Below are 11,043 nucleotides of genomic sequence, written 5' to 3'. Positions count from 1 at the left end.
ATGGTGTTGGGGTCCTAGCCTCCTGCAAGAGAGAAGAGGCCCTGTGGACACTGGTGTGACTCAGGGATGGGTCCTGTGTCCAAATGCAAGTCAGGGCTGGGCTGGAGGAGGGAGCCCTCTGCTTGGCCATTCGTGCTGAGGAGGCTGGGGCCAGGGTACCACCTACCCGTCGCCAGAGGACAATGGGGCACTGGGCAGGCAGCTGTTGCTGGCCTGCTGGTGGGGAGTGGTGGGCAGGGGTCTGTGAGCACGGCCGCCGGCCACATGAGGGCCCGGCCCGCCTGCTTCTGGCTGGAAGGCGGCCGTCTGACGCATGAGAGTCAGGCCTGGAGACTGAGAAGGGCTTGGGATGGACATTGTGTCCTTTCTCCCTCCTGGGGCATCTCCATCAGACTCCCCTGGGGCTCGGGACCAGAGCACAGAGCAGCCCATGTGCGTGGCCTCAGAAGCCAGGGGTCTTAAGTCAGGGCCAGGGCGGTGATCCCCGGGCTGGCGGCCCCCACTCCCTGGGCCAGCCTGGGGGCTGCAGGCAGAGCCGGGGCCAGGGCTTATGCGTGGAGACAGGCCATATCCCAGCCCAGGCAGTGCAGACACCTGCAGCCTCCCCACCCGAGCCAAGACGGGGGTGGCATGGCCATCGGGGGGCCAGTGTGCCTGGCGCCTGCTCTGTGTGAGGTGGGTGACCGCCCCTCGTGAGCCCAGGGCAGCTCCATAGTCCCACTCCAAGTGGCCCAGGCCCAGAGGCTCAGCTGGGAGGGCGTTCTGGAAGGTTCTGGGGTGGTAAGGGGTGGCTCCTCAGACCGGTCACCCTACTCTCTGTTCACAGTCTTACCGTGGGCAGTTCTACCGGGACCACCGGCACGGCCTGGGCACCTACATGTGGCCGGACGGCTGCAGCTTCACGGGCATGTTTTACCTCAGCGCCCGGGAGGGCTACGGCACCATGTACCTGAAGGAGAGGCTCTTCCAGGTGAGGGGACGGCCTGGGCGTCCAGGCTGCCGGCCAGCACTGCAGGCGCTCCTGGGTCCTGGGTGTGCCTGACGAGAAGTGGCTTTCTTGGTCTAAGCAATTGTGATAGTGCCAGTCACAAGGCGCCTGAAAAGAAGATGAACGCACAGTGAGGACATGAGAGCTGGTCACTGTCCTGTTCCCCGGCCGGGCCCGGGGTCGCCAGCAGGCTGCTGTGTGTCCTGTAGGTGAAGCAGTAAGCTCAGTGAAAACATTCACCTTTCTACACGCAGACTGGCTCCTTGCATACATGCTGTTCTGGAAGTTCCCTTTTTCTGGGAGAACATTCCTGCCTTTCCAAATACAGATTCCTCCCCCACCCCCGCCTTACTCATTACAGTAACACTCGCCCCCTTGAGCAAGTGGTGCTGAAAGTTTGGGGGCTTCCCTTATAGCTCAGTTGGTAAAGAATCCGCCTGCAATTCAGGAGACCCTGGTTTGATCTCTGGGTCGGGAAGATCCGCTGGAGAAGGGATAGGCTACCCACTCCAGTATTCTCGGGCTTCCCTGGTGGCTCAGCTGGTAAAGAATCCACCTGCAATGTGGCAGACCTGGGTTCGATCCCTGGGTTGAGGAGATCCCCTGGAGAAGGGGAAGACTGCCCATTCCAGTGTTCTGGCTGGAGAATTCCACGGACTGTATAGTCCCTGGGGTTGCAAAGAGTCGGACACGACTGAGTGGCTTTCACTTCTGAAGGTTTTGACAAGCACGGTGCTGTGTGATGACGATCGCGGTCAAGGGTCACAATCGTCCCGTCAGCCCCAGAACATGCACACGGTCCCTCTGGAGCAGGTCTCCTCCTGCCCCAGTGCCCAGCTGTACCGTTTTTGCCTATAATTTTGCCAGGTCATGAGATCATCATCTGCGTTTTCTTCTGTTTATGGCTTTTCCTGTTAAGTGCCCGTCTGTATTTGCGTTAACGTTGGTGTGTCCTGGGAAGTAAGGCCCCCTCCTCGGCCACGCGGGGACATCTGGGTGCTCCAAGGCCATCTACTTCCCTCCCACCCAGCCTTTGCCTCTGTCAGAAGTCACATCTGGAGGCAGCTGCCTGGTTCTTTCGTTACGTGATGTCAGGACTGACAGGTGGGCACAGGTGCCAGCAGCCTGGCTCCGCCCTTCAGAGCTTCACGTGGGCTTGCTTCCCGTTCTGCAAGGATCTCCAGCCTCACTCAGATGCTTCCTGCCCTGCGCTTGGGTGGAGCCTGGCTGCTTTAGTGGGATGCGGTATTTAGAAACCACAGTTTGGCTGCTCATCACTACTGCACTGGTTGGTTTTTATTTTTAGGTCTTTTCAATAGAATATCTTGAAAACACCTTTCAAAACTTTTTTTTTTCTCAGATTATTTATATGAGATTTTTTCTTTTTGTAAAAAAAAAGCATTTTAAAATCAAACAATTTTTAAAATCCCACTGTTGTTCAGTCACTAAGTTGTGTCCAGCTCTGCGACCCGATGGACTACAGCACAGCCGGCTTCTCTGTCCTGCACCATCTCCTGGAATTTGCTCAAACTCATGCACACTGACTTGCTGATGCTACCAACCATCTCATTTCCTGTCGCCCCCTTCTTTGCCTACCTTCAGTCTTTCCCAGCATCAGGGGCTTTCCCAATGAGCTGACTCTTCACATCAGGTGGCCAAAGTATTGGAGCTTCAGCTTCAGCATCAGTCCTTCCAATCAGCATTCGGGGTTGATTTCCTGTGGGGCTGACTGGTCTGACCTCCGTGCAGTCCCGGGGGCTCTTCGGCGTCTTCTCCAGCACCGCAGTGCTTTACCAGGGCTCTTTACAGTGTCCTCCCACCGTCTCACACTTGTGGCCTCGTGATTCCGTATAACCCCACGGTAACCCTTTGTGGTGCCCTCCCCCTCTCCCCCTTCCCATCCCTCTCCCCACTGGCAACCACTAGATTGCTGTCTGTGCCCACGTCTCTGCTTCCTGCTTTGTTTGAAAGCACGCTTTTTTTTTTTACCTTTTTGGCATCTGGGGTGTTAGGTCCCCAACCAGGGCCTGAACCTGAACCCCCTGCATTGGAAGACAGCGTCTTAACCACGACCACCAGGGAAGTCCCTGAAAGTACAGTTTTTTAAGTGAGAAAATACGTCATCGGTTCATACTAGTATCTCCAGCTGCAGTGCAGGGGTGCAGGCTTTGCACTCAACAGCTGTGGTGATGTTTGCCGATCTCTTCATCTCAACAATCTTGGTTTCTAACAAGGTTTCCTACTTGCTTTATCTTTGAACATGTGTATAAGAGTTTCAGAGAAAGGCAGAGCCTCATCAACGCCACTCTGATGATTAAAAACAGCCTCAGGTTGCTTTGCTGTCCTTCTGTCCCCAGGGTGGCCCCTCCGGGGAGGCTGGGTCCAGTCACGTGAAATAATCCCTCTCTGTATGGTCACTGCACCCCTCCCCCACTCCCTGCGCCACGTAGGTACAAAGCTGCAGTCACTTGCTTTATTTAGCTTTTGTTATTTTGGGCATTCTATTTTGAAAGTCTTGTTTTGATTTCATTTTGTGATTATGCAAAAATCTGATGCTTTTCCCAAGTCAAATCCATCAGACATGGTCCCCCCACAGGAGGCCCTTCTCTTCCTTCTCGAGCCTCCCTGGTCCTTGGTGATCATCTTGTAGTTCTCTCTGCATTTACAAATGACGGGCGACAGGCACATACGTTCCCCCCCGAGGGCGCCCTGTCCTCCCTGCCCTCCACCTGCAGTTACACCTGGTCCCAGAGCCCTGCCCCCTGCCAGCAGCTGCAAAAGGCCTGCATCTCCAGGCAGCCCTCCTCACTGAGGAGCCCATGTTTTCACCCATGACCTTTGGGATGCATTCCTGGAAGTGGGCTCGTTTGGTCAAAAAGTGAACGCACATTAAGAAGAGAATTTTCAAAGCCAGTGCCTCTGGACAGCCCCCCTTTACTGAACCATCAAGGTTCCGGGATCGTCGTCTCCTGTTCGCATAAGGCTGTGAACATATCACAGCTTTGATGAGCTGGGATTACTTCCTGTGACAGATTCCTAGAAGCGGACTCCTGGGGCAGCTGCTTTTCTGACCGGATGCCTGCCTCCCTGCCCAAGTCTTTCTTCCAGGCTCACAGCTCCTGGGGGAGCTCTGCCCCCACCCCGCCACTTTCAGAGTCTGATGGCGTTTCTCCCCCATCACTGGCCCATCCACAGCTTCTCCTGGAAACCCCCGTGGCCGCAGCCCAAGCCTGTGCAGTGGTCCTCACACGCTTCCCTCCCTCATTTCGTCTGCTGCCGTCTGGGCTGGCCTGCCAGCTTCTTGTGGGCAGGGCCTTCCATCCACGGTGCCCAGCCCCAGGCTTGCAGCCAGAGGTGATCCATGGGCACGTTGGACAATGGGGCGCTCCCGAGAGTGGAGCTGCCGTTGGGCTCGCAGACGAGGGGGCGGGGGGCACAGCTCCAGGGATTGACGCATGTGCCTGCAGGGTTTCAGGCCTCTGTGCTTTTGCTGGGCGGTTCCTCTGCCAGCCCAGCGACCTCCAGTCATCATCCCTTGACACTGTCTCAGGAAGATGCAGCCTGTCCTCCCCGGGAAGCTGGGTCTCCATGGTCCCCGGCCAGAACCTTTGTCCCAGGTCCCTCGCTGAGGGAGGCACTGCCTCTTGGCGTCTCACTGAGACCCTCCTGGCTCTCCCTGCTCCTCACACCCACCACCAGGCACCGATGCCAGCAGGAGCGTCAGAGCCGCCCGGCGCTGGCTGTGCTCTGCTGGGCTCAAGGCAGGCTAGGCTGACTGCTCCTCCTTGGCTCATGCCTGCTGGGGTGTCTGACTCGGTGCCCGGCACCTCTGCCCACGTGCTCCTCCCCAGCCTGGTGGGTGCCTGGGCCAGGCTTACCATATTAGAGGAGCTGGGGGCACCCTGCAATGAGTCTGCACGCAGCATCCCTGGCTTCCCCGCAAAAGGCCCCCGAGCCCGCAGCCCCCCTGCCCACGACGCATCTGTCCCAACGCCTGTGCTTTGGGCCTGGAGTGTCCAAAGCCTCAGCAAACTGTCGATTGAATGAACATGTTTCTTAGCACGATGCTTTCTTCCTCTGATGTAAGACACTGGCTGCAGAGCGCAGGCCCCGCCCAGCCGCCTGCTCTGCCCCGTTGTGCCGTCCCGCAGGGGCTGTACAAGGCAGACGAGCGATTCGGGCCAGGCGTTGAGACCTACCGGGACGGCAGCCAGGACGTGGGGCTGTGGTTCCGCGACCACCTCCTCAAGCTGTGCGTGGAGATCCCCGACAGCCTCTCCATCCACAGCTACCCCGAGTTCTCGGGCTACCTGACCCACACGCCCTCCACAGTCACCCTCGCGGACAAGGAGAAGATGGACTGGGGCCTGGAGGAGGGGCAGGACCCGTTCTTCTACAGCTACAAGCGGTTTCTCCTGAATGACGACCTCACTCTGCCTCCGGAAATCTGTATCTACTCGACCGACAACAGCCACCTGCCCATGACCTCCTCCTTCCGCAAAGACCTGGACGCCCGCATCTTTCTGAACGACATCCCTCCGTTCGTTGATGACGGAGAGCCCTGGTTTATAAGAAACGAGACCCCTTTGATGGTCAGAATCCAGAAGCAGGCTTACAAGTTCAGGTAACCCGGCTTGTCCTCTCTCCTCAGCCCAGGGCTCTTGTCCTCTGATGGGGGCACACTCAGGCGCGGGGGTCCTGAAGGCTTCTGGCAGCCAGCCCCTCAACTCAGCTGTCCTGGCTGGCTGTCAGGCTTGTCTTGTTTGACTAACCAATGCAGCCCAGTGATGAGGGGCGGGGGAGCTTGTGCCTGGAGCTGGAACACGCTGCCCAAGTGCTGAGGGCTGGGGGAGAGCAGGGCAGGAGGAGGCTGGGCGGCTGGCTCGGCCTCTGGTTTCTCCACAGGTGGTAGGGGAAAGATGGCGCGCTCTGCTGGTCTCCAAAGATCACCGCCGCCTGCCCCGGCAGCCCTGGGGAAGTCAGCAGCCACTTGAGGAAGACTTATTTTTTAAGTTAAAGTTTTGAAGAAGAATATTTTTACCCCTTTCCTACACTTTGTCCTCAAATATCTGTTAACTATTTTGGAATGCATGTTTTGTGAACACAGATGCATAAGTTATGCATGCATCATCCACCCATCCACCCATCCACCCATCCATCCACTTATCATATCCATTCACCCACCCACCCATCCATCCATCCACCCACTTATATCCATTCACCCATCCATCCATCCACTTATCATATCCATTCACCCACCCACCCACCCATCCATCCACCTATTCATCCACCCATCCACCCATCCATCCACTTATCATATCCATTCACCCACCCACCCATCCATCCATCCACCCACTTATATCCATTCACCCATCCATCCATCCACTTATCATATCCATTCACCCACCCACCCATCCATCCACCTGTTCATCCACCCATCCACCCATCCATCCACTTATCATATCCATCCACCTATTCATCCATCCATCCACCTACTTATCCATCTATCCACCTATCATATCCATCCACCCATTTACTCATGTACCCACCCAGCCACCCACACATCCATCCATCCACCTATCTACCCATCCATCCATCTATTCACCCATTCTTTCACCTATCCATCCACCCATCTATCACCCGTCCATCTATCCATCATGCAAAGATCAGCTGAGCCTATAAATTTTTTTTAATTTTTAAAGTGATACAGCTCTTCCCGCTGAGGAAAAATGCTTACTTAGCCATAGCATCTTCATCTGTGGGTAGCATGTCCCCCAGCGGCCGGCCAGCTGTGCAGGCCTAGGGCTTAGGGTGCCCTAGGAGCAGACTGTGATTGGGGGGAAGGCGGGGTCTGGGGCAGAGGCATGAAAGAGGAAGTGTGGACGGGAGGGAGGGCCCCTTGGGTGGGCCCCTTTGGTGGCAGGGCTTGGCGTCCAGAGTCGGGCTCCCCCCACCAAGGCTCCCTGACTGCCAGGAACAAGAGGGCTTACAGCAGCTGGAGCATGGATGCCATCCTGGAGGGGCGGCGGAGTGGCTTTGCGCGTTGTGGGCCCAAGGAGCGGCTCTCCAAGGAGATGATCCTGAAGGCCCAGGAAGGGAATTACGACTGGATTTATGGGATCCTGAGGGACAACCTCGCCAGCCCCGATGTGGCCGATGCCAAGGGCTACACGGTGCTCGCTGCTGCTGCTGTGAGCACCCCACCCCGCAGGGTCATGCACAGGACCACACACCTGGAGGGCCCTGGGTGATGGCCCCTCGTAGGCGCGGACTGCCCTCCCCCTTCCCCCTGTAAGCCCGCCTGTGGGATGGGCGTGCAGGGTCGGATGGGGAGGGGGGCGGGCACCTGTGCATGGCGCAGCTGCAAGCAGGGGGCCACCTCTGAGCTGGCTGGGGCATGGGGCCTCGCTGGGGTCCTGGCCTCTGCTGAGAGCGCCCGCTGTCCTCGCCAGGCTGGCCCCCTCCCTGCAGGTTCACGGTCACATTGACATCGTCAACCTCCTGCTGGACAATGGGGCCGACGTGAACAAGTGCACGGATGAGGGCCTCACCCCGCTGAGCACGTGCTTCCTCCTCCACTACCCGACCACGTCCTTCAAGCCCAACATCGCCGAGAGGACGGTGCCCGAGCCCCAGGTCAGCCCGGGGGGCCCTGCGCCCTGGCTCAGGGTCTGCACCACCCCAGCCCACCCCTGTCCCTGGGTACCAGTCTCCTGTCCAGCTGTCCACGCACACAGCTGTCCCCCTCCATCCCCTGCCATCTCTGTGTCGTCATTCCCCCACCTCCATCCACCCCCCCATCCTCAGGCCCCCCACCCCCTGTCCTCAGCCCCCTACTCCCTATCTAGTGGTCCCTGCTCCCCTATCCCCTACCTTCCATTCCCCTCCCCCCACCCCCACCACCTGTCCCCCAGCACCCCAGACTCATCCACCCGTCCCCCTCCCTAGCCCCTGCCAGCCACCCCTCCCCCCTCCTTAGCCCCCCTCCCCCATTCACCCATCCAACTTTCCCTCGTCCAACTGTCTGCCGGTCCACTCGCCCCTCACCTGTCTACCTGTCCCCCAGTCCGCCATTTCCCTGCTCCTGTCCCCCAGCTCCCCAGCCTTCTTGTGCAGACCAGGGTCAAATGGGATGAATTGACACTAAGGTGGGCAGGCAGCAAATGGGAGGAAATCGTCCTGGTCACTGGGTGCCCTGAGCTTGTTGCTATGACACAGAGGCCATGTCCTTTAGGAGGCCATGCACAGCCGCTGGGGCCTCAGGACAGAGGCCGCCGTGGACCCCGCACAGGGCCCACCGTGGCCTCTGGTGACTGGCACTGCTGGACGCCCCTGAGCCTTGCAGGATGCCTGCTCCGGTGGTTCTGGGCGGGTACTCAGGGTGGACCCTCACAGAAGCAGTTAGTCACAGAGGGCTGGGCCCGGCGCCAGCCTTCCTGCCTGGGGATGGCCCGCGGTGGGACCTGAGAACCTGCACTTCTGGCTCTGCCGCCTCCTGTCCCTGGGCCACTGCTGAGAACAGGGGCTGTGACGGCAGGTGGAGGGCAGAGCGTGACGCCGCCCCCCGCCGGATTCGGGCGTTTCCAGGGCTCACGTTAGGGAGAGGCAGGACAGGTGGAATTCATTGCAATAATGTCATTTGTTAACCCGTGTATCCAGAACTCCCCGTTCTGGTGTGTAATCAGTATAGCGGCCCGTGGGGAGACATTTGGCATTGATTTTCCAGTTGCCTCGCCTACGATGTGGGGGTCTGCGCCTGGAGCCTGCGTGGCGCCAGCCCCGTCCCCACGCGGGGGCCTGCTTAGCGCGGCAGGTCCAGGTGCCTGGGGCCGCAGGCCGGCTCTGCAGATGGAGGCGGCTTGCTGGGTCAGCACTCTCCGCTTTGTCCTAAGGACGTTTTCTCGGTCCTTTCCAAAGGAAGCTTCGAAGCCCGTCACCACGACCCAGCGTTCCTTGTCGATTCCGGAATCGCCCGCCGAGCTGGTGGTTCTGGAGGAGCCGGTCCCGGCGCCGGGCGGCCCGGAGCGGAAGCAGTCCTCCACTCGGCCGAACATCGAGGAGAGCCGCCGCGGGGCTCGGGAGTGGGGCTCCACGTCGGGGAGGAGCAGCACCAGCGACTCGGGGCGCTCTCAGGGCGCGGTGTCGGGGACGCCTGGCCAGAGCTCGGCCTGCAGCCACGACTCGGACTTCGAGTCCAGCCGGGCCGTGCGCCATTTCCACATCGACCTGCCGCAGGAGCTGCTGGAGTGCAGCGCGCGGGGGCACAGCCTGCTGCAGACCCCGGGCCCTGCACCCGCTGACCGGGGCGTCATGAGGAGGATGGCGCTGGGCATGGTCCAGTAGGTGGAGGGCCCAGGGGCGCCTCAGGGGGAGCCACGAGCCTCGCTCCTGCGGGAGGGCGGTTCTGCACACAGAGGGCGGCTCCCAGCGGCTGGCCTCTCTGCCCTCCCACCGGAGACGCACAGGCGGGCGCTCACCCTCAGTCACCCAGGGACACACTCGTGCTCTCGTGCACACCCGCCCGCACACGGCCACTCACCATGGATGCGTGCGCGCACCACGCCCGGGGAGCCTCTCACTGAAGCAGGGCTGCCTTTCCACCAAGTCCTGAACACACAGAATGTCTTCAGGGCCAGCGGCCCCTCATGGTGAGGGCTCTGAGGTGGCCAAGTTTTTTCATAAAAACTGGTTATCTCTGTGAATATGCAATGGTTAGTGAGAAGGCAATGGCACCCCACTCCAGTACTCTTGCCTGGAAAATCCTATGGACAGAGGAGCCTAGTAGGCTGCAGTCCATGGGGACGCTAAGAGTCAGATACGACTGCGCGACTTCACTTTCACTTTTCACTTTCATGCATTGGAGAAGGAAATGGCAACCCACTCCAGTGTTCTTGCCTGGAGAATCCCAGGGATGGGGGAGCCTGGTGGGCTGCTGTCTATGGGGTCGCACAGAGTCAGAGATGACTGAAGTGACTTAGCAGCAGCAGCAGTGTTACTTTTTGAATGTATTACTAAATATTTGAACACATTTCTCAGTCTTAATTTGTAAGACAGCAGACAGGGATGGCTAGAACCCAGGTAAACGAAGCCCTCTGGGGCCTGGAAGGATTGTACAGGTGCAGAGGGGTCGGAGGGCAAGTCGTCTGAGCGCTGCCGCCCTACACTGACCCAGCCTCCTCTCTCCCTCTGCTCTGCCGGCGGTCAGTGGGAAGGGCGGGCCCCCACCTGCCCCGCGATGGGCCTCTCCACACACCCCGCTCTCCACCCGGACCTTCTCCCTGCTGCCCCCACCCGCCCAGCCCCTGCAGGCGCAGCCCTCACGTGTCTGCACAAGAGGCTGTGTGCTGCTTGTGAGAGATGTGTGTGCCAGGGTGAGTGTGTGTTGCAGGTGTGTGTGTGCATTGTGTCACACGTGTGGTTGCATGTGCGTGCCGTGTTGTGCCTGTGTGTGTGCTCTCTGTGTACATGCGGTGTGCTCTGCATGTGTGTGCTGCTGCTGCTGGTGCTGCTGAGTCGCTTCAGTCATGTGCAACCAGGCTCCCGTCCCTGGGATTCTCCAGGCAAGAGCACTGGAGTGGGTTGCCATTTCCTCCTCCAATGCATGAAAGTGAAGTCGCTCAGTTGAGTACGACTCTTAGCAGCCCCATGGACTGCAGCCCAGCAGGCTCCTCCGTCCGTGGGATTTTTCATGCTATGTTGTATCTGTGTGTGTAGGTGTGTGCGTTTACGTATGTATGGGCACATCTGCTGTGTGTGTACAAGCTTGGACCCTATGGGTGCCAGGCAATGTACATCATCTCCTCACGGCAGCCCCAGGAGGAAGACTGGCCCCCACCCCCACCCCGTATCACAGGTGACCTCAGAGACGCTAAGTGAGGACCGGGGCTGAAGTCGGGCAGGGCCGCAGCTGGACCTGAGCTTGGCCAGGCCGGCCCACTCAGGGTGGGCTGCCCTGGAGCAGAGAAGGGCTGTAGTCTTGGTGAGGCAGGACCCTGGGGACGGCGTGCTCCGCGTCAGGCCTCGCCAGCGCCCGCGGCGGGGGCTCCTTCCAGCCC

The 11,043-nt window shown here is 59.3% G+C and overlaps 1 protein-coding gene across 1 annotated transcript in view; it reads left to right on the top strand.

Moving 5' to 3' along the window:
• Positions 1-862: 862 nt before the first annotated feature.
• ANKMY1 (ankyrin repeat and MYND domain containing 1) overlaps positions 863-11,043 on the top strand; it is a 48,133-nt gene continuing 37,952 nt past the window's right edge. The window contains exons 1-6 of the mRNA XM_068962021.1: positions 863-970; positions 5,140-5,612; positions 6,963-7,179; positions 7,460-7,624; positions 8,084-8,136; positions 8,881-9,327. Coding sequence (XP_068818122.1) covers positions 878-970; positions 5,140-5,612; positions 6,963-7,179; positions 7,460-7,624; positions 8,084-8,136; positions 8,881-9,327 — 1,448 coding nt within the window. The 5' untranslated portion in view covers positions 863-877. The remainder of the gene's footprint in view (positions 971-5,139; positions 5,613-6,962; positions 7,180-7,459; positions 7,625-8,083; positions 8,137-8,880; positions 9,328-11,043) is intronic.

This window comes from Capricornis sumatraensis, chromosome 2 (genome assembly GCF_032405125.1).
Source record: "Capricornis sumatraensis isolate serow.1 chromosome 2, serow.2, whole genome shotgun sequence".
Classification (NCBI taxonomy): domain Eukaryota; kingdom Metazoa; phylum Chordata; class Mammalia; order Artiodactyla; family Bovidae; genus Capricornis; species Capricornis sumatraensis.
Note: the sequence above shows the minus strand (reverse complement) of the source record. Positions and strands in the feature narration are given on the sequence as shown.